The 20628-nt window shown below is 34.1% G+C and overlaps 1 protein-coding gene across 3 annotated transcripts in view; it reads left to right on the top strand.

Annotated features, from left to right (window-relative positions):
- LOC149562579 (methyltransferase) overlaps positions 1 to 20628 on the top strand; it is a 162775-nt gene that overhangs the window by 37727 nt on the left and 104420 nt on the right. For all 3 annotated transcript variants that reach the window (XM_089826060.1, XM_089826062.1, XM_089826061.1), the window contains exons 4-5: positions 3828 to 4107; positions 7143 to 7200. In XM_089826060.1, the coding sequence (XP_089682186.1) occupies positions 3828 to 4107; positions 7143 to 7200 (338 nt within the window). The remainder of the gene's footprint in view (positions 1 to 3827; positions 4108 to 7142; positions 7201 to 20628) is intronic.

Genomic DNA, 20628 nt, shown 5'->3' with positions numbered 1-20628 from the left:
CACGGTAGTGATAATATGGGAATACAAGGAGGGAGAAATTGTTATGAGGTTGTCTTCTAAGCCCACCGCCTCATGGTGGTGACAAGTTGTTCCATAATGCTAGGAGGGTGAAAGGAGTGCCCTGCCCTTGAGCTTAGAAAGGAAGGATGCTCCAAACACCCTATTGTAGTTTCCTCTAACCCATACCTTGGATGACCATTATGTTAAGGAACTCTAATCATAAGGAGGATAAGGATGCAAATGGAAGAGGGAAACAACTATGGGATTCATCTTTATGTACACATCCTCATATGGATGGAAAGGGCCATATGATGGCCAAGAGGGATGACATCTGCTTTTGGTCACAGGGTAGAGGATTGTTTAGGCACCCTAATATGCCCCTTATCCTAGCTCTCCTATGGTTGAACTCCAATAAATTAAATAATGAATAAATTAATGTTCCTAACCCTAGTAGGAAAGAGTTATGCTTGTAATATCTCTTATATGTGAGATTTATGTTTGTTGATTATGTTTCAATGTTTTCCTAATGTGTTGCAGTATCTCAAGTAGGTACATGATATTTGTAATTCCATTCTACTTCTTGTCCTACTTGGAATTTGTGAATTAGTGCAAAAGCTAGAGGTTTTGCAAAAAGGGATATTACAGTTTATTGATTGTATTGAGAGAAATACTGACATTTGAATATGGATAAAATTAAACTATGATAATGTAGACACAAAATATGAAAGCTTTAACAACGAGCTAAAATATAACCTCAAAATATAGACCATTCACCTCTTATAACTGCAAAGTACACTCTTTGTATGGGAAGCCCTGATGACAATAAAATAGATCTAACGTTTTATATCTTTTTAATTTAAATTGAAAATCTTTGTGATGTGCACATTGAAAATTTTATTCAAATTGTTCCTTTATTTGTATGCACTGGTTGAATTTTGTGCAAGTATTATTTATATGGTGTGAAGTTATAGAATGTATTCGCAGCAATGTTATACTAAAATACTGCCTATCTTTAACTCAAATGCTTTGCCTACTAACACCCTACAAGTTTACAACTAGTTGCACCTTATAAACACATTCTTTCGAGCTTCCATTTGTATTTGTGCTCTAAAAGTATTGTGAAAATTTTACCATTTTTAGGTTGGCAGGGGATCAATTACAGTTTCAGGAGCAAACTCAAATGTAAAAAAAATGTTGAAGAAATCACAGTCAATGGTTTTATAAAAGACACATTTTTTTGTGTGTAAGGGAGTGAGTGGGGGATTGATCAGAAGGGATTTTTGGGAGATTTTTTGTGTATGGTTTTTGTCGCCTTTCCTCATCTAGAGACATTTGGTGGTCTGAGGGATGTGGATAGATAATCTCCTTCTTTTCCGTAATATGCAAGAAAACTAGGGAATGCCCCTGTGATGTATTCCTAAGCTGAGAGACACTTCCCTGGACATTACCCTCATATTACAAATCTTTATGGACAGCCTACTGTCCTGAATGCTCTATGACATTTCTTGCTCATCATAAGATGAAAACTAACTAAAAAGGTTTCTCACCAAGGCCTCATAATCAAATAAAAGACCATGTGCCATGAAAGTTCTTCTGGCCTTGATGACATTTATTTTGGGCTTAGTGATGGAGTCCTTGTTTTGTTACACCCCACCATGTAATAGAACAAGGTATATGCTAAGGATGCTGCCTCAGACTTGGCCCCTTGATTCTCCATGTATCATAGCATGAACATGCTAGGGCTACTACCCGTTGACCTTGGTTCGGCTGCAGCTTCTAGATCCCCACTCTAATTTAAAGAATACAATATTTTGCACTTTGCTGGATGCAAAATGACTTTTTTTTAGAGTTTTTTTAATCAATTGCTGGTTAATTAAATTCTATTTTATATTTCTGGTTTGCCAAGTCAAAATTTATTCCAAATAATGCCTACTATGATATGAACCATTTTCATTTTATCTTTCCATCCCTACACCCCAGTAGAGTTTTAGACAAAAAAGAAAGAACATTTTTCCCAGGTTTCTCCTAATTGAATAACAAGTAAGTGAATTCCATTCATACTTCTCCTCCAAGTCAATCTTTTCTCAGTAATGCTACTTTGATTTGACTATTTTCTTTTATCCTTGACATCTATGATTCAACAGTTGGCATTAAATAATCAATTAATTAGCCGTGCTCTTAATTTTTTATTTAATGTTTTACATTTAGTCAAATTATGGCTTTTTATTATTATATATCACATATCCAACATACATACGCATGTATGCACGTGTATTGGATATGCATTAGCCATCCACATAATCCAAGATTCTTTTTGCTGGTCTGACAATCATGTTGCTCCATCTTGGAAACTTGAAGTAACACTGATATTTCCCTTATAAGTAGTCATCTCCTCGAATTGCAGAAGGAAAATACAACCAAGTTAATTCTCCTGTGTTATTATTGCCAAACAATTATCATTCCATACCTCACTTATGTTAGATCTTATTTATCTTCAAACTATGAGTCATATCACACAAGTTGTGGGGATGAATTTTCAGTTTTGGTGCAAATGGGTACCACATCGGTGATAATGGTTTCGCGTGCATTCACCAAGTGGTCATACTTGTGTGAGAAGCATATCACATATTTATCCAATTATTTGTAATGTCCACCATTAGGACTTAATTCTAAGTTGCCCTAGAATACCCATATAAGGTATAAATTATGTTTAAGAATGCAGATTGTCAACTAACATCTTGATTTAGAGCCTGCAAACAGGTTAGTCATCATTATAAAAGATGAATGAGTATATGTGTTTCCACAAATTATATATAGAATCCTAAACATTGTTATAATTAATGTACAAGTAGAATTCTTAAGATCTTCCCCAATAACCCATCTGCATTATGAAGTACCATGGGGATCGTACAAGGCGTCTCAAGCCTATTGTTCAAGCCCAGACACCTGCCATTTGGCCTCCCAGCCCCACTCAGGGTTACTCTATTTGAATGGACCCTTATGCTACTTGCGTTCCTTGTATGTACCATATCCCTCCTCCATAATGGGATGGCATAATGGTTGTAGGTGTTAAAGGAATCTCATCCTCATTATACATGCCTATTTCATTACCAATTATGCACATATCAGAGGCAGTAAAATATCTGCATATATCAAATGAAGAAATATAACAAATTAACCAGTTTATTATGTAATGCATTAGGCTTAGTACCGAAATATCAGATAAGCATATAAACTGCTGATTGCTATTTATATATTTTGAGTTTGCATTTCATACTTAGATTGAATGCTGTTCAACAATCTGATTCTCTTCTTCCATGCTTCTCTCCATGGTCAATGTGCTTTTTATTTATCTTCCAATGTGGATGACAAGGTGTATCCCTCCTAGTTGTCATCATCCTTCCGAAAAGTGGTGACTTTTCATAAGGATTGCTAAGAAAGATTAGACTATCTTTTTAATTGAAATTCTACCTGTGATTTCTGTCAACTTATCCCTTCATTGCTGTAGTTTCTTCTCCGTCAATCAAATACATGTACTCTGTTAACCTCCGTTTCGCATAATTGCAGTCTTTAGATAATAATATCTGGTCGCTGTCCCTTCATATTATTCTTTTATTGACAGGTTCATGGCATTATTAACTATCGTAAGAAGGTTTGTGCAGGAAAGACGTTTGTGTCAACCTGCTAATGTTGTCTATGCCAATAATTTCTGGAGAAATATATGTTTCACAGTTTCATCGTTTCAGTGAATTTAAAATTTCTAGATACTTGGTTTGTGCGATGGCATTGAGGAATATTTATTCATCAGTTGACCTTTTTGTGTACAGGAGATTGCCCTTCCAAGAGAAGCATGTCAAACAGCAGGCGTCCATGCTTGGAAATCTAGAAATGATGGGGATTATTAGGAGACTGGAATCCGTTTCAGAGACAATAAAATATTCTGAAAGTGGAGAAGGAAATATGAATAAGGAAGAAAGAGAAGGGGTGGAATCTCAGCTAAAAGTTATAGAGTTTGGGGCTGGAAGAGGTTATCTAACTCACATGCTTTTTGACTGCTATGGCATTAAGAACATAGTACTAGTGGAGCGCAGGTCCTATAAGTTTAAGGTGAGAGATCTGTGTTGGAACTACTATTATTCTTGGCAAATGTTTTCCTTATCTCACTTTGGATATCCTTGTAATATAAATATGCCAAATTAACTTGACTTGGAAGTGCATAATAAATAGATTGAAATCGTTATTTATTTATTAATATTATCTGAAATTTGAATGGCACTTATTGTGTTTGATGGACTTTGGGATTGGTAGAATTAAACAAGTAGCATGCTACCCTACGGTGTCTTTATTTGGTTTAAGTAGAAGCTCTGTTGTCTCAGAAGGATTTTAAAATGAATTTTCATCAAATTCTTTTTGACATTTGTCTTCTATTTAATGCTGTCATATTAATGGTGGAAACAGTGAATACTTTAATTCAGCATCGATATCAATCAAAAAAATTGGCAGCACTTCCATAGCTTAACATCTAGTGATGGTTAAGAACTTTCTTTTGCTTCCTGTCAGATCATTGTACCCTATCTTTTTTCGCTACTACTATAATTTTAAAGATGGTTATTTTATATTTATTTTTGCTGTCAATCAGTACTTATATTTAGTCCAAGGTATAGATATGTAGTGTCATCAAATGATTTTTAGTTTTATTTTAGAAATCTTTCACAAAGCAAAATGTGCTTGACCCACACCCAAATCTCAATGTGTGCAAGGTGAGAGCATACTTTAGTTGGGATTTTACCATATTATTAAGAAGATGCGACATCCTACATTTTCTGATTACCCAGGGATTAATATCAAGTGTATTTCCCTCTACAATGATCGCAATGAATGCTATATCCATGAAAAACATCAAAATTCTTCCAGATCCTGCATATGGAACTAAATATAAATTCATTGACTATTCAAACTGCCAGGGTTCTTGATTAATGATGATTTATCATGTTGAGATTTTAGAATTTACTCAGTGATAAATCCTTCATATTTTAGGTAATAGCAAAAACAAAATTTAATATTCACAGTAACTCTAGAAACTCAATTACTAGGATTCGAAGTGTTGCATCAAACCAGTTGTACAAGTTTGTAGAAATGGAATATGCAGATGAACAACACCAATACATCAACCAATTTATGTATGTATGAAGACTCCTGCATGATAAGTTCTAGTGAGTGACATGGCAGCTTGGAATATTCTAGAGATCCTTTTTACATGCTATGACCAGCTCCATTTGTATGACAGGTCCAAAGAAAGGCTGGTAGAGTATATTTCCTGTCAATCCTTGTCTCTTGATGTTGTGAGTGAATCATTAGAAACTTGTCCAACTTCTTGGAACTCTTCAGGGGCAATTAAAATTGTTAGTGGAAAACTCCTTGATGAGACTCACTAATATTGGTTCTGGTTCATCTATTCTTCATCCCCTTGATTGGCTAACGATACATTACAATTCAATAGCATTATCTGCCAAGCATGACTAAGATGTAATTAGTTGTGTCTGTAATATTAACAACAAACTCCATAGGGTATCTGATAACCTTTGGTGAGGGCATGATAATTCAATGCAAACAATTCCTTCATATGGATCTTCAACATTTTTACTTTTATAGTGAACATGATGATAAATACATAGAATTATAGACCACACCACATTACACTAATTACTTCACCACATTACACTAATTACTTTAATAGAAATATCTGATTGTAGAAATCCTTCTTTCACAATGGAAAAACTTGAACAACAGAAGATCACTGCACAATGCATAGAATTTTGAAATTAGAAAAGCAATTATCAAAACAATCAGTTCAACACAATTTATAACAGGAGTGAATATGTATAAACATATTGAAAATCAAACTGGGAAATTACGAACCGAATAAAATTTCGAAAACTCTTTGATCTTTGACACAACTTATGAAATATCAATATTGACCCAAAATAATATTTTTTACATAAATGCAATCTTTGGATGGGATCAATTCTATTGGATGAGGGTTTTTGTCCCTAAATCCAATTCAAATAGCAAGGGGGCTTTTGTTCATTGGGCAAAAGATGAACACCGGGAGCTTGATCTTCAAGAAAAAGGGTGCATCCTCAAAACAATAGATGATATTCTTTAAGCCCAACTACTTTTATAGTCCCCCTTTTCTATTTAAAAAAAAAATTCTCGGCAATGATTTTTTAGTTCTTATTAATAAAGTAATACTGATTACAATAAAGACTCCTTGAATGATAAACCCCACTTTTCTAATTTTAGTCCTCAAGAAATTCTCTAGCTTTGTGTTTCATTTTAATCTAATATTTCAATTGTCCTCTCGTCCTAGCAAAAGCTGTTTTACAACATTTTAGGCCCTCTTATTAGAAACACTTTATAATTTCACTTTTGGTACTTTATATTTTGATAATGCAACATAAGTTGTCTTTCTGTAATATTTAAGTTCCTTTTTGGGCAATTAAAATTAAATTATTACTTTAGCTCAAAAAGGAAACATGGAATATATTATCTCACAAACATTGACTTCTTTCAAGATTTGCTTTCCACTTTGTGCTGTCCTATTGATGGTGGAAAAGTCACGCTGTGTTTGGCTCCAATATAATATGTCAGAGAACATATATTAATAGTAGCTTGATACTGAGTGATGATAGACATTTGTTTTTGGTATTTTATCACCACTTCGATTGTTTCTTTTTTTGTTTTCCTCAGATCATTGAGCTCTCTTTGTTTGCAAAATGTCTTGTATGGTTTTCTCAGATCCCCTTGTGAAGATCATATATTGTAGACTTGGAAGCAAACGTAGTCAAGTCTTAAGCTGTGGCAATTAGTGATAAGTTACACTGGTGCCTTTCTAAGCTTAACCCAAGCCTTCAAAAGTTTCTTTTCAGTTTGTTTGCAATGTTGAATAGATCCTATGTTGTTTGATCAATATACAATTTTAATTTGTACTGTCTAAAATACAAGATGTCTTTAGGGTCACTGGTTTTAGAGGTTTAGTCATATTCCAGTTGTAAGTTGTAAGAAAACAGAATACTAAACTTTCTGACCTTGTGTATCAGTTTCAGAAAGAGTGATTGTATTGCTTTGGTTGAATGTTTCAGGCTGATCGAACTTTGCGGCAAGCAGACAGTGTGAACTTAGAGCGCCTGAGAATAGACAGTAAGTTGTCATGATCAAGGTTTCACTTGAAACTTACAAGCTTTGTTCTTAACCATGTTAATATAACACTAGGAAGAATACTTTTGGCTCAATAATAACATAAATTATATGCTTTGAAGGCCCTATACTGGATTGTTCAATTTTGTTTGTTTTTTCAAGAGTTAGAACTCCTTCCACTCAAGTTTAATTCATTTTCATTATAACTTTTTTGGTAAGTTGTCGGTGATACCAAGATGGCTACTTTTTTGGTATATGAATATCATAATATCAAGTGCTGTATTGATGGCCTAGTAACCTCCTAAGCCAGTTTCATTGATACGCTTTTGGGTTTTAGGTAGTGCTATATATATGGCTGTCTGCTGTGGAGTGTGACCAAAGGTTTCTAGTTTTGAGCTTATGCTTAAAATATTAACAGAGGGCACTCAATGTGAACATGAAGTGGCAAGGAAGAAACAGAGGAATAATGTTATGGTATTAAATTGCCAAAGATGGTCAATGGGGCTTGGAAGTACTACTTGTCATAATAGAGAAGAACTAGGACAAGATGAATGTCGGCTAGGAAAGTAACTAAACACAGAAGCTAAATGAAAAGAAAAAAAAACTGGAGGGGAAATTAAAATTGGTATAAATCCCCACACCATAAGATTTGAGTATCAATATTTATGCGAGGGAGCAACAGAGTGGAGGAAGATAAAAATATGAGATCAACAATGAAAAACAATGTTTTGACAAGCCTGCATTAAGGTTCTGGCTATAAGAACCACTTCCATAATTATTGATTACTTAAATAATTAAATTGCTAATGCAAGACCTGATAATATTGACCATTAAATGCCTATAATTAATGGGATGCAATTTGACAATCTTAGGAGAAATCAAGGTATTCCCTCAAGAATCACTCCTAACGCCCACTATAGACTAAGGTCTGGCTAAGAGAAGAGTAGAATCATGACACCTGGAATGTAGGGTATTCCTCCAAGAAACACTCCAACCTAAATGGTAAATACTGGTCATGGGATTAGAATGCATTTGGTGATGAAATGAAATAGATCCATGACACCTGGAATGTGACTAAGCATACTTGAGTGCACTGTCATATTGATCCCTGCCTTTTTTTGTTTCAATCAATAACATCAAAGGGGTGTTTAGTGGCTGCAAGTACTGTGATGATGGGTTGAGAAAGCAGGCAATAAGCTTAGTAGCTTCAATGGATTAACATTATCAGATTTCCACAATCCATTTGAAATGTGCAATTTTTTTCTGGATTTGATTGTGTGAGTTTTTTAGCATCAATGTTTCAGATCACACTCCGCGATTCATCATCAGGATGATAGAATGCAATAATAGAAATTGACCTGTAGCTTCAATGTCCACTTCTTGAAGGAACATGTGACACATCTTTGATCAAGGTATCAATATAATGTGGATTTAAAATCAGCTATTTATCTGTACAGACAATGATGGTAATAAATGAGTTGAAGAATGCAAGCCTCATCATCTGGAAAAAAATCCCAAGGGAGTGGTAATTTTAAGATTGAGTTTACATATGATCAGATACAAATTTGTATTATAATATTACTAAATTTTTTTAAAGACACTTTGTGCCCAGGCATTTGTCGATATTATTACTGATGTAAACTAACAGTTGCCTATTTTTGTACATGCAACGATAAGCCGATAGGAATGATATGTTTGACACGAAGAAAATTAATCAAAAGCAGCCTTCCCCCCAAAAATTGTATGAATATTTGGGCTCAACTTATCCTTATACTATCCAAATATTTGTATGAATTTTTAGGCTCAACTTATCCTTATACTATCACCTTGACAATATTTAAATTGAAAACGTGGCCACCTCAACCCTTATATTTTTACAATAAGTTGATTAAGTGTGTTAATATTTATGACATTTAGTTTACTTTTATCAAGAGAAAAATCAAATTTATAATATATAAATAATTAAAATTTTAGATTATAACAAAAAATTAATTTTATTTCATAATTTAACATTTCATTTTATAATAAATTGATATAAAATTATTATGTTGAATCTAAACTAATTTATATTTACTAGTATTTCCTCCATAAGGTGCAATAATTATGTTGATAAGAAACATATACTTTCTCATATTTTTATTATATCAACTAACACTAAATAATTGGGATTATAGATTTTCATATTTTATTTTCATAGTGTAACATGTATATTAACAAATAGCCAGGTGATATGATTGACTTAAAATTGCAGTCTTTAATTCATTAAAAAGGTTTTTTCAAAAGGGCTTTGGTTCTTCTTCTTTTCCTTAATTGCTGAGTTGCCGGGTTCAAACCCTGGAGCTCGGGTCCGCTACAGGTTCGGGCAGGATCCATGTTTGGGTTTGTGGGTCCGCTTGGGTCCGCGCAATCTCTCATTTACTTTCTCATTTTTCTCTCTCATTTTGGTGTGGTCATTTTGCAAGTTTGAAGAGAAGGTTGTAGAGATTGTTTGTGGAGTCTCAAATCCTTAAAATAATCAGTGTTGAGTGTTCCAGGTATGCATTTGATCCTTCCTTTTGCTTCTTTCACAGTTAGTTTTTAGTTTTTTTATTGTTCTAATTTTTTATCAAGTTTTGTATAAGTTCTGAAATATTTTTAAATTTTTTTTTAATAGATTGCAAGAATCATAGAATGAGTAGTCAGGGTTCAATGGGTGGGGAGGGATCCCAAAGATTCAAAATTGATAAAAGCTCTCCTTTGTGGAAGTATACAACAAGAATTGAGCAATATGTTGGAGGGGGAGGGTATATATGGAAATGCAATTTTTGTCGAAACCAATATAGAAGCTCATATTACCGGGTTAAACATCATTTGATAGGCCCACCATGTCAAGGGATTAGCATGTGTGAGGGGACCCCAGAGGGAGGTAAAAAGGGGTTGTCGGCTTCTCATATAGCAAGCATGTTAAAAGAACAACAAGAGGCTGATAGGTTAGTGTCAAAGGCGAGAAAAGATAAATCAAAGAAAAAACCACCAACACCACCCTCTCAAACAACCACTAGACCACGTCCCCTCCTACCTACCCCATCTACGAATGAAGATGAAATAGAAACACCCCCATCCCACAAGAAAGGCCCATTAGACAAGGTATTTGAAAATAAAAAGAGAGAAGTTGCTGACATAAAGATTGGGTGTTGGCTCATTACGAATGGTGTTTCATTCAATCTAGTGAGATCACCTTATTGGAAAGAGATGGTGCAAGCAATAAATGAAGCACCTCGTGGTTACCGAGCCCTTGGATATGAAAAGTTGAGAACCACCATATTGCATAACGAGAGAAAGAATGTAGAAAACCTACTCAAACCATTAAGAGATTCTTGGATCCAAATGGGGTTGAGCATTGTCTCTGATGGATGGAAAGATTGCAAAAACTGTCCATTAATAAATGCGATTGCTGTCTGCCCCAAGGGTGCAATGTTTTTGAGGGCAGTTGATTGTGAAGGGCAAGTAAAGGATGCAAATTTTATTGCTGAACTTCTCATTGAATCCATATAGTCCGTGGGAGTTGACAATGTTGTCCAAGTAATAACGGACAATGCTAAAGTTTGTAAGGCTGCAAGTGCTTTGGTAGAAGCACGATATGAGCATATCTTTTGGACACCATGCACTGTCCACTCCTTGAACTTGGTGATGAAAGCAATTGGCACCCAAATTGAATGGGTGAAAAAAGTGTATGAGGAGGGTGAGTAGATCCAAATGTTTGTGACAAACCACCATATGTCACAAGCAATTTTCATAACTTTCTTCCACTTGGAATTATCGAAGGTAAATTTTAAACTTTATTTAGCTTCATTTAGCATTTTAATTTTTGTGTCATACTTTACATAATTGAATACATATTTTTTTGTGTTGTTTACATATTTGATATTTGAAATGTGTTATTATATTAACTTACAATTTGAATTAACATGGTAATAGGTTGCTGAAACAAGGTTTGCTTCACACACAATTGTTCTTAAACAACTTGTGAGGATGAAAGAAGCATTGTGTCAAATGGTTATTAGCAACAAATGGGGTGGATGGAAGCAAGCCGATATAGAAAGGGCTGAAACTATAAAGGCTATGATCTTGAGTGATGATTTTTGGAATAGAGTGGAATATGCATTAAAACTCACCGAGCCCATCATGTCTATGCTTCGGTATGCTGACATTGATGAGCCTTGTTTGGGAGACATATATGATGCCATGGACTCTATGCTAGAAAGAATGAAATTGGTAAGTTTAAGTTTTCATACAATACTTTATCCTCGTTTAATGAGAGATTTTGATTTTGATTTTAATTAAGTTATTAACACTACATCAAGATAACTTACATGTACATCTTTTGACATCCCAAGTCATTCAAAGGAGAGAGTAGGATCCTGAGGATACCTTGTATAATAAGGTGAAGAAAATTGTTCTACATCGCTGGAACAAGATGTCTACACCTATACACCTGGCATATGCACTTTCTCCCAAATAGTATAGCGGTGAGATACTTTCTATTCTTGGTAGAGTAGCACCATACAAAGATCTTGAAGTTGCTACTGGGTATAAGAGGGTATTTAGTAGGCTCTTTAGTGATCTTGATGTGGCATCGAATGTTAGGAGAGAGTTTGTAGATTTTGTCTCAGGCAAAAATGCAGACCCTGATGCAATCAATGACCAAAGTAGAATGGATGCCATTGGATGGTGGTACTTACATGGGCAAAGTTACATGTACCTCCAACCTCTTGCCATTAAGGTCTTGTCACAAGTATGTTTTAAAGTTTTTTTTCCTTTTCTAATGGCCACTTAGCTTGTAGAATTAGCACTCTTAAATTCCTATTATATTGTAAAATTTCAATTTCTAATTTTTTAAAATTGTGTTGGTTGTCTCTCTGGGTTGCAAGCTCTTCTATTGTTGAGCAGAATTGGAGTACATACTCCTTTATCCGCTCAGTGAAGCGTAACCGGTTGGGTTCGAAGAAAGCAGAGGACTTGGTATTTATTCACAACAACTGGCGCCTCCTATCACGCAAGGGACTAGAGAAGTTGTGGGATGTACTACACGAGACTTCTGACTTGGATATGACTATCCCAGATATATCTAGAATTGCCTTGCTAGATGTTGAGGAGGATGTGGTTGCATTTGGGGCTAGTGGAACCGGTTTGGGTTCCAATGATGAGGAAAATGATATAAATGAGGATGAAGCCATTGATCCCTCATATTTTGATGACCCATTTGACCCTTAAAGGGCATTTGCATCTTTGATACTATGAGTCTATGATCATCGATAAACTATGTTTAAACATTTTTCATTGACTCATTTATGATTTATCACCATGTTTTAAACTTTATTAAATTATAATTTATCATCTATCAATCTGATGAAGTAGTCTATGTTTTGAAATTCCATTTTGCATTTTAGTAATTCAATGTATGGTTTTATTTACAACATTAACATAGATTAATGAGTGAGTATTTACTGTTTATCTTTGACATTTGGCATTGATCAATAATCAAGCAACATTGATATATTGATACTGTGAAATGACTTAGTTAGTTTTAGTTTTTTTTTATATATATATATATATATACACACTCACGAACCCACCCACGAACCCGAACGGGGAAAAAAAATTTGCCTGAACCCACGAACCCGAACCCCGAACCCGAATCCATCCCCAAACCCGAATCGACAACTTAGCTTAATTGTAAACTAGTTTTGCATTTTGGAGTGATTCTAGACATCTTCTAGACATGGTTGGTAATGTTAAGTTCTTGCTTTTTATTTTTATTTTTTCAGGTCTTCTCTTATATGATTTTTTAATGGTAATTTTAGGTAGTAAGGTGATGACTTAGTTAATCATTATTGATTTTATTTAAATTGGATATTTTTGGAGTCATAAATGTTTTTATTTAATTCTATATTAGATTTTATTTGGATCACATTTAAGTTTAATTTTTAATATATTGTGCATTAGTTTTAAAAAAAATTCTCATTTAAATAAAATATTAATTTTACTCTTTATAACTTAAAAATGATTCATTTTGATTTTTTTTCCTTAATTATCTACTTGCTATTTTAAATGCTTTTATATTTATCAATACATTGAAAATATATTAATAATCATTTAATATCAAATAATAAAAATAATGAACTATTTAATTATTGATTATAAACACAACAATATTATTATTATAAATTTACTAATTAAAATATTTTAATATAATAATAAATATAAAATACTATAAGATTGTAGGTTGAATTAAACTCTACGAAAACTGTTAAAGATAAGATTTATTAATCTGTTCTGTAACTTGTAATAGCACTTAAGGATATTTTATGTATATTCCAAGTTACTATACGATGAATATATATGTGATATAAAGAGGCATGTCTCTTGAAGAGACATGTCTCTTTAATCTATTAACTTACATTAGTTATAGATATAACATAAGTAATATACCCTTAATATATTATACTTGTTATATAACAAGATACACACACACACACACTCTTAACATAAGTTAATAATCTCATATATAATATTTATCATATATTATTTATGTATCTCTCATATATATAATATAATTTATTTGACAGAATTATAACATTAACACTCCCTCTTAATGAAAAAGGATAAAACACAGATATTTTACCATAGGTAATATATCAAGAATAATGCATATAGGAAATCTTTGATCAAAAGATTTCCAGTATATGATATCATATAACTATTGGCCTATTAGAATATCAACACATGATATCCACCAATTACTATTTGATATCATATTAGTTAACATGAGCATTGGCCTATCAGAACATCAATCAAATGATATTCACCAAGTACTCAATGTGGTAATGGCCTATCAGAATATCAAGGCAAGATATTCACCAAGTACTTAAAATATATCTATAAAAACAACTTGTAGATAGTCAAATTAATGACATCTAACGCCTAGTTGTTGATTTATAAGATAAAGCCTTTCATGATTTATTTCAACATTTACACAAAATGTATATCATGATACAAGTTATTGTAAGGTTGTGACCTTTCAACAACTTTTCCAAATACAAGTGACATCATTTCAAAGTCGTCACTTCCTCATGATGTACACAGGGGGTAAACTCGTACACGCATGTCAAGAAAAGTTAACTTGAAGTCACCACAGATACTGTCATGTGGTGTTATAACATCCATTATGAAACATATCAGAGAATAAGGTTTTCACCTCAAACTTATCTCTCATAGATAAGAATGTGTTACAAGGGATTGCACTTGGAACTTCTTCTTCACGAAGAAATATTAACCTTATGACCTTTGATATCAATTTTCCAGACTCCCTTTGAATATGTTATCATCCTTTTAACCACCTAGCAGCAAGTTATGTCATGCTTCCCTAGTTCAAGAGGTATCTTGATAGCATAAGGTCTTCTGACTGGATCATACATTCTATTTGCTCCCTCTCTTTGTCCAAGGTTGCCTCTAAAGAAACATCTCCCCTCTAAATTTGGTCCAAGTGGGAATGGAACATTTGTTAATATCCCCACCACAATGTAAAATTCCCACTCTTTTATCGTTTGAACAATTTTGCATCGCATCATATATGATAGACTTCATCTCTGACATCGCTGGTAGCAGATGGCCAGAACATACCACGAGTTTATAATCCTCAATGATCACTCGTCTTTGACTATTTTGTTCTCAGACTTGTTCATCTCCTATGTCATTGTTATAAGGCCTTCCATCTTACACACATGGAACTTCATCCCATGAATAATAATCCTTTAACTACTATAGTTTTCTTATTAGTAGATCTTAGCATAGTCTACTTCTAAACCAATATGACCAAGATTCTCAGAAGTCAACTGAAACATATTCTCTCTCTACTACAACTCAAACAAAGTTGCTTGAAATGTTAGACTCCCTCTTTATCTCAATCTCCCTCTTCTTATCAGCATCCTTGATTGTCCTCATCATCGCTACTTTGTTTCATCTTCTCATAAATATCAATCATAAAACAAAATGGAACCAATAAAACACAAGCTGCCCATTTATGATTTGTCTCCAATCATTTCACTGAGTCTCCATTGATATTATGTTAAACATTTCATTAGAATGTTAGTAATTTAACTCATGCCCATTACTAACAACAACATAAATGATTATAACACCTCTCTTTATTTTCAATAATAGAATAAAGATAACACAATACTTAATTTCTATATATATGACTTTTCCTTACATGACACATTCTCCTAGAAGTTCAATATTTATAAATATATTTAAATTTCATTTCATTTCATTTCTATTTCAATAACAATATTAGTAACTCACAATAATACCAATAACTTGTTATGTTTAACATATTTATATGTAAGAAAACATAATATTAAGTTATTAAATATCATTCTTAAATTAAGATACTCTCCTTATAAATTCTCATTTATATAATATCTATATAAGAAAATTAACTAATACATTATATGTACTTATATATAAAACAACTATATAAGAACAAACAAATCCAATCATACCTTTTAGTTACCTAATGCATGGTTTGTGACCTGATGTATTCCAATTAAATACATTACCTTGAACCTCATCGGAAAGTCCTGAAGTGACGCCTCATCTAGAGTATATCGCGTTGCATACTAATCATGACCTACAGTTTCTGTCATGGATTTATGATATAGTCAACTTGTGTTTTGTTAGTGCCATGGTGGCAATGGCATTACCATGTCACCAATTATTAGGTTGTATCCCTTTGAACATGCAGTGTTTGGCTTCACTTGCCTTCATAGAGAATTGTCACACCCTCATTGTCTGTGTATATGTTTGTCAAAATTATCACTGTGTTTATAACTATATTAACACGTACAAGTGTATCCTTAGTTGATTTCTGACCATTCTTCGTGATCAATAGTAGAAAAATTTGGGGAATGAATTATCTGAGGAACTCCACTTAAGACAGCTACTATCTTTTCTAAGTATACGTGATTCCATGCTTTCCTTCTCTTGCTCGTGGATGAAAATATAATCTGCAATGTGATTGACGTTCTCAGTCGTCCTTGTAGACCGTGTCAACAATTTTTGTACGGTACACATCCCCTGCTGGGATGACACATAACTGTGTGTTTTCTCTACTGTGTCAGATTGTATTGGCACGCCATTTCTTTATGGTCGCATCGTTAGATACAAAAATTATGGTGGTATTTAGTGTAGTATGATATTGACTAACATCATACTTGAATATATATATATATTGTTGTGGTCAACCATTTATCAAAATATATATATATCTACTACCCTTGTTACTGTATGACTATGCAGACTGAAAGTAGATTGAAGACTGCAATTTAGAGAGGATGTGATCACTACTGAGAGTACTTGAGATGCCTTTTAATAATTAAAAAATGGCAATTGCTACAATTCCTGCGTATGTTATATAGACTTGTGTGCTGATTTTTAGAGGTACCATCAAGCGAAAATGCTAGTTGAGCATACAAAAGTAGGCATGAACAAGACACCATTCAATCTTGTTCAACTTATGCCTAAACGTGGTGTACCTGTCCCAATTCATCTCCACTTGAGTATAAGAATGAGAGGGAACATCCCACCGTCCATCACAATAGATGGAGTCTTGAGTAGAGCTCCATGCCTTCTTGCCTGCTCAAAATCAAAACGAGCATCAATGTTTGATGGGAACCTGTCCCATGTTGGGTTTTATTGCAAGGTGTGACAAATATCTTTAATATCACACCCTGAATATACGACATTCCTTGTTTAGATGGCTCGTACTATTGATGAGATAACCACTGCCATGCTAGCCAATATCTTGGACTTCCCTCTAATCATCGTCGGTTAATTTTATTCCTGTGACCTTTTCATGTCTGGAGTTAATGTGGTTGGGAATACTGTCAACCGCATGAATTCAGGTATAGTAGATCAACATGGACATTATCTGTTCTAAAATTTCTTATCCCAAGAGTTCGAATCTGCTCTGATACCATGTTAAAGATAAGATTTATTAATCTGTTCTGTAACTTGTAATAACACTCGTGGATATTTTATGTGCATTCCAAGTTACTATACGAATGAATATATATGTGATATAAAGTCTCTTTAATATATTAACTTACATTAGTAATAGATATAACATAAGTAATCAATATATTATAATTGTTATATCACAAGATACACACACACACACACACACACACACACACACACACACACTCTTAACATAAGTTAATAATTCCATCTATAATATTTATCATATATATATATATATATATATTTGTATTGCATATCGAGAAGACAAAAATACATCAACTAATGAGAAGTATCAAAAAATATCAGCCATTATGGCTGCCACGAACAGTAAAAAACTTTTAAGTACTGTCAAGCCCAGCACGACACCAACCCAAAAAGAAAACTATTACAATGTTCGTTCAGAGTTCTAAAGCCCAACATAAAACTGGAAGTGAATTATAACAGTCATCCTCACTGGAATCCGAGGTGGCGAACCTCACAGGTGAAGGCATCGAGTCAAAGGTTCGCCTTTCATTATGTGGGAGCCATCTACCTTCCTCTCGGATCTTTTGCAGCAGCTGAGAGAGGGGGATGTTGAAGTCATCCTCTTGCTGATTCTGATTTCTACAAGTCAAAGCTGTAAAACCATTATGCAAGTCCTTCTTAGTAAGAAATCCCTGTCCATCTTCCATAAACTTACAGAATTGTTCCTCCTTTAGTTTGAAGATTGCTGTGACCTGCAAGACAAGATCCACTTGGATGAGTCTCTTGAGAGACCCAGTAAGAACTCTTTCAACTCCTTGAAATATGTTATTATTCCTAATTTTCCAAATATGCCAGATAATACAAGAAGATAAAACAGACCAGAACACATTGAGAAAGTTGCTACTGATGGAAAGTTTACCAAAAATGATATTCCCAATAGAAAAGTTTATCCCAATAGAGAACCCAAACTTATACAAGACTTCAACAGAAAATGGGCATTCAAAGAACACATGCATGACAGATTCAGGCTGCGAACACACAGAACACCTATTCGGTTCTCCACCTTGTTTAGCAAAAGGAAGTTTATGTAGCATGAATCTCCAAAGGAAGCAGATAATTATGGGTTCAATAGGCCTTTTCCGAAGATTGACAAGCACTTTTTTCCATTCTTCATGGGGAAGGGAAAGGTTCCAGCGGCTGTTAAGGTGGTCCAGTATGACTGTGTCAGAGGTAAGCAAGGAATATATAGTTTTAGATTTTACCATGTGCAGGGGAGAGGAATCCGGCCAGCAAACAATGAAGGAACAAGAATCAGAGCAACAAATCTCACCCACCCCAGCCTTATCCACTGCTCTTGAGACCATAGAATAAGTCCTCTTTTGTGACTCTTCCAGGGAAAATATCTGTTTGAACACAACCCATTCAACAAGCCTGCCATTCACCAAAATGTCTCTAAAAATCCTGACTCCAGAACCCGCCCATTTCTTAGCCGAACACCCTTGCATAAGGGCCAAGGGCTTATTACTACTCTTTAAGTTCCACCCTATGGAACAATTCACACACCAAACATTATCTTTTTCAACTCTCTAAACATCCCCCAGGAGTGGTATCACATATGCCCAACTCTTCCATAATGCTTTGAAAACATTGGACCCAGGCACCCTTGTTTTACAATCTAATGCAAGAAAGTCCGACACATTCCACTCTTGCCATGATTTAGCACCACAGGGGTAACCCCTACTCAAATTATGCCGAATGAGAACTTTCCACGGTTCCTCTCCAACTGTGGCTTTAGCAATCCATTTAGCCGTCAAAGCAATGCCCTGAATTCTCAAGTCCTTCAGACCAAGCCCCCCCCAGCCTTCTCCTTAGTACACCATTCCCATTTAAACGCATGAGTCTTGTAAGTCCCTTTACCCTCAGACCAAAGGAAGTTCCTAATAATTTTTTGAATATAGGCAATCTGATTTACATTGAACAGCCAAGCTGAAGAGAAATATGTAGTGTAAGATGACATAATCTTTTGACAAACCTGCATCCTCCCTGTTACATCCCAAACTTTACCCTAAAATTTTAAACTGATTATAGCCGTTGAACCAAATTATTTCTTCATGTTCATGTGAAAATTAAATTAGTTTATTATAGCCGTTGTATCAATTTATTCATGATCATGTGAAATTGAGTCAGTTAATTTTAGCCGTTGTACATATATGATGAACAAGTTAGTTATTTTGACATTGATGAAATTCCTAACGGTCACTTGATGATTTTTAATTAGCAATTTATAAATCTTGAATTGATGTCTTGGTGAGAATGTTGTTTTGAATGATTACAGGATGAAGATTGGAGAGAGAGGGGAAGCATTGCGAAACAAGGTCATCGGAAGGGGATGGTCGAATGGTTCAGTCATCAGAATCAACGGGTTTGACCTAAAACTATCCTGGCAAGGTTATTAGGACTTGGCAACATATTACATGGTGGAACCGCATGAGCTGTAAAGTGAAAATGTTATAATAAAACAATGTAAAATAAACATAAGTTCTTACCTTTAAGAATTATTGAATATTAATATCATCAAAATATTATTTTATATTCTCAGATATGACCATATGTAAATAATAATAAAATGACACCATTGCACTAAAAATATTAATCCAACGATGCCACCTTACCATTACGTACATATAAGCATAGTTGAGAAAATAAAACAATAATAAAAATAATATTAATTTTAAAATCTTTCATCTTCTTTCTTTTTCCCTCCTTTCTTTCTTTTTTCTTTTAAGCTGATTGAATAACTTTCAAATATAATCTTGTAACTGAAGGTAGCCGTAATGTCTGGCCCAATCTATATTATGGATTCCTTATGGTCTTTCGGCATTCTTTCATGCACTCTTGATCGACTTCTCAAATCCCTGAGAAATCGAGTTCCTTGTTCACTATTATAGTAGCGAATGAGCCTTGTTCTGATATTATTTTGCTTTGACTCAAGCCAATTCCATCTACCGCGGGTCTCTGAGCAAGAGAGGAAGGATTATTCAGGCGTAGGCACTTCTCAGACATTGGTGATAGAGTCACGTAAGAATCTGTTTAAAACTCTTGTTACTTTCCATCTGCTATTATGAATGCTGAGCCGGCCATAAGACCCGAGTTGTATATAAGTTCACCGTTTTTCTTTGTAAAGTGTATCGTTTTTCCTTTGTGATATAAGACATCGATCTGTGCTTGAAGCCTATCGTATTCCATTTAAAGTTTGCCACTTTCTTAATTGTGATATAAGACAATGATAAAAGCCAGTCATAATCTTTTCAAGTTTATTGTGTTCTCTAAAAAGTCTGCCGACTGCCATAGCATAGCAATGATTTTTACTCAAGTCTGTTATTTTCTTTTAGATATCCGAATATG

Source organism: Cupressus sempervirens, chromosome 4 (genome assembly GCF_028749045.1).
Source record: "Cupressus sempervirens isolate cs-2001-9-10 chromosome 4, ASM2874904v1, whole genome shotgun sequence".
In the NCBI taxonomy this organism is placed as follows: Eukaryota; Viridiplantae; Streptophyta; class Pinopsida; order Cupressales; family Cupressaceae; genus Cupressus; species Cupressus sempervirens.
This window is presented reverse-complemented; position numbering and strand designations above follow the sequence as displayed.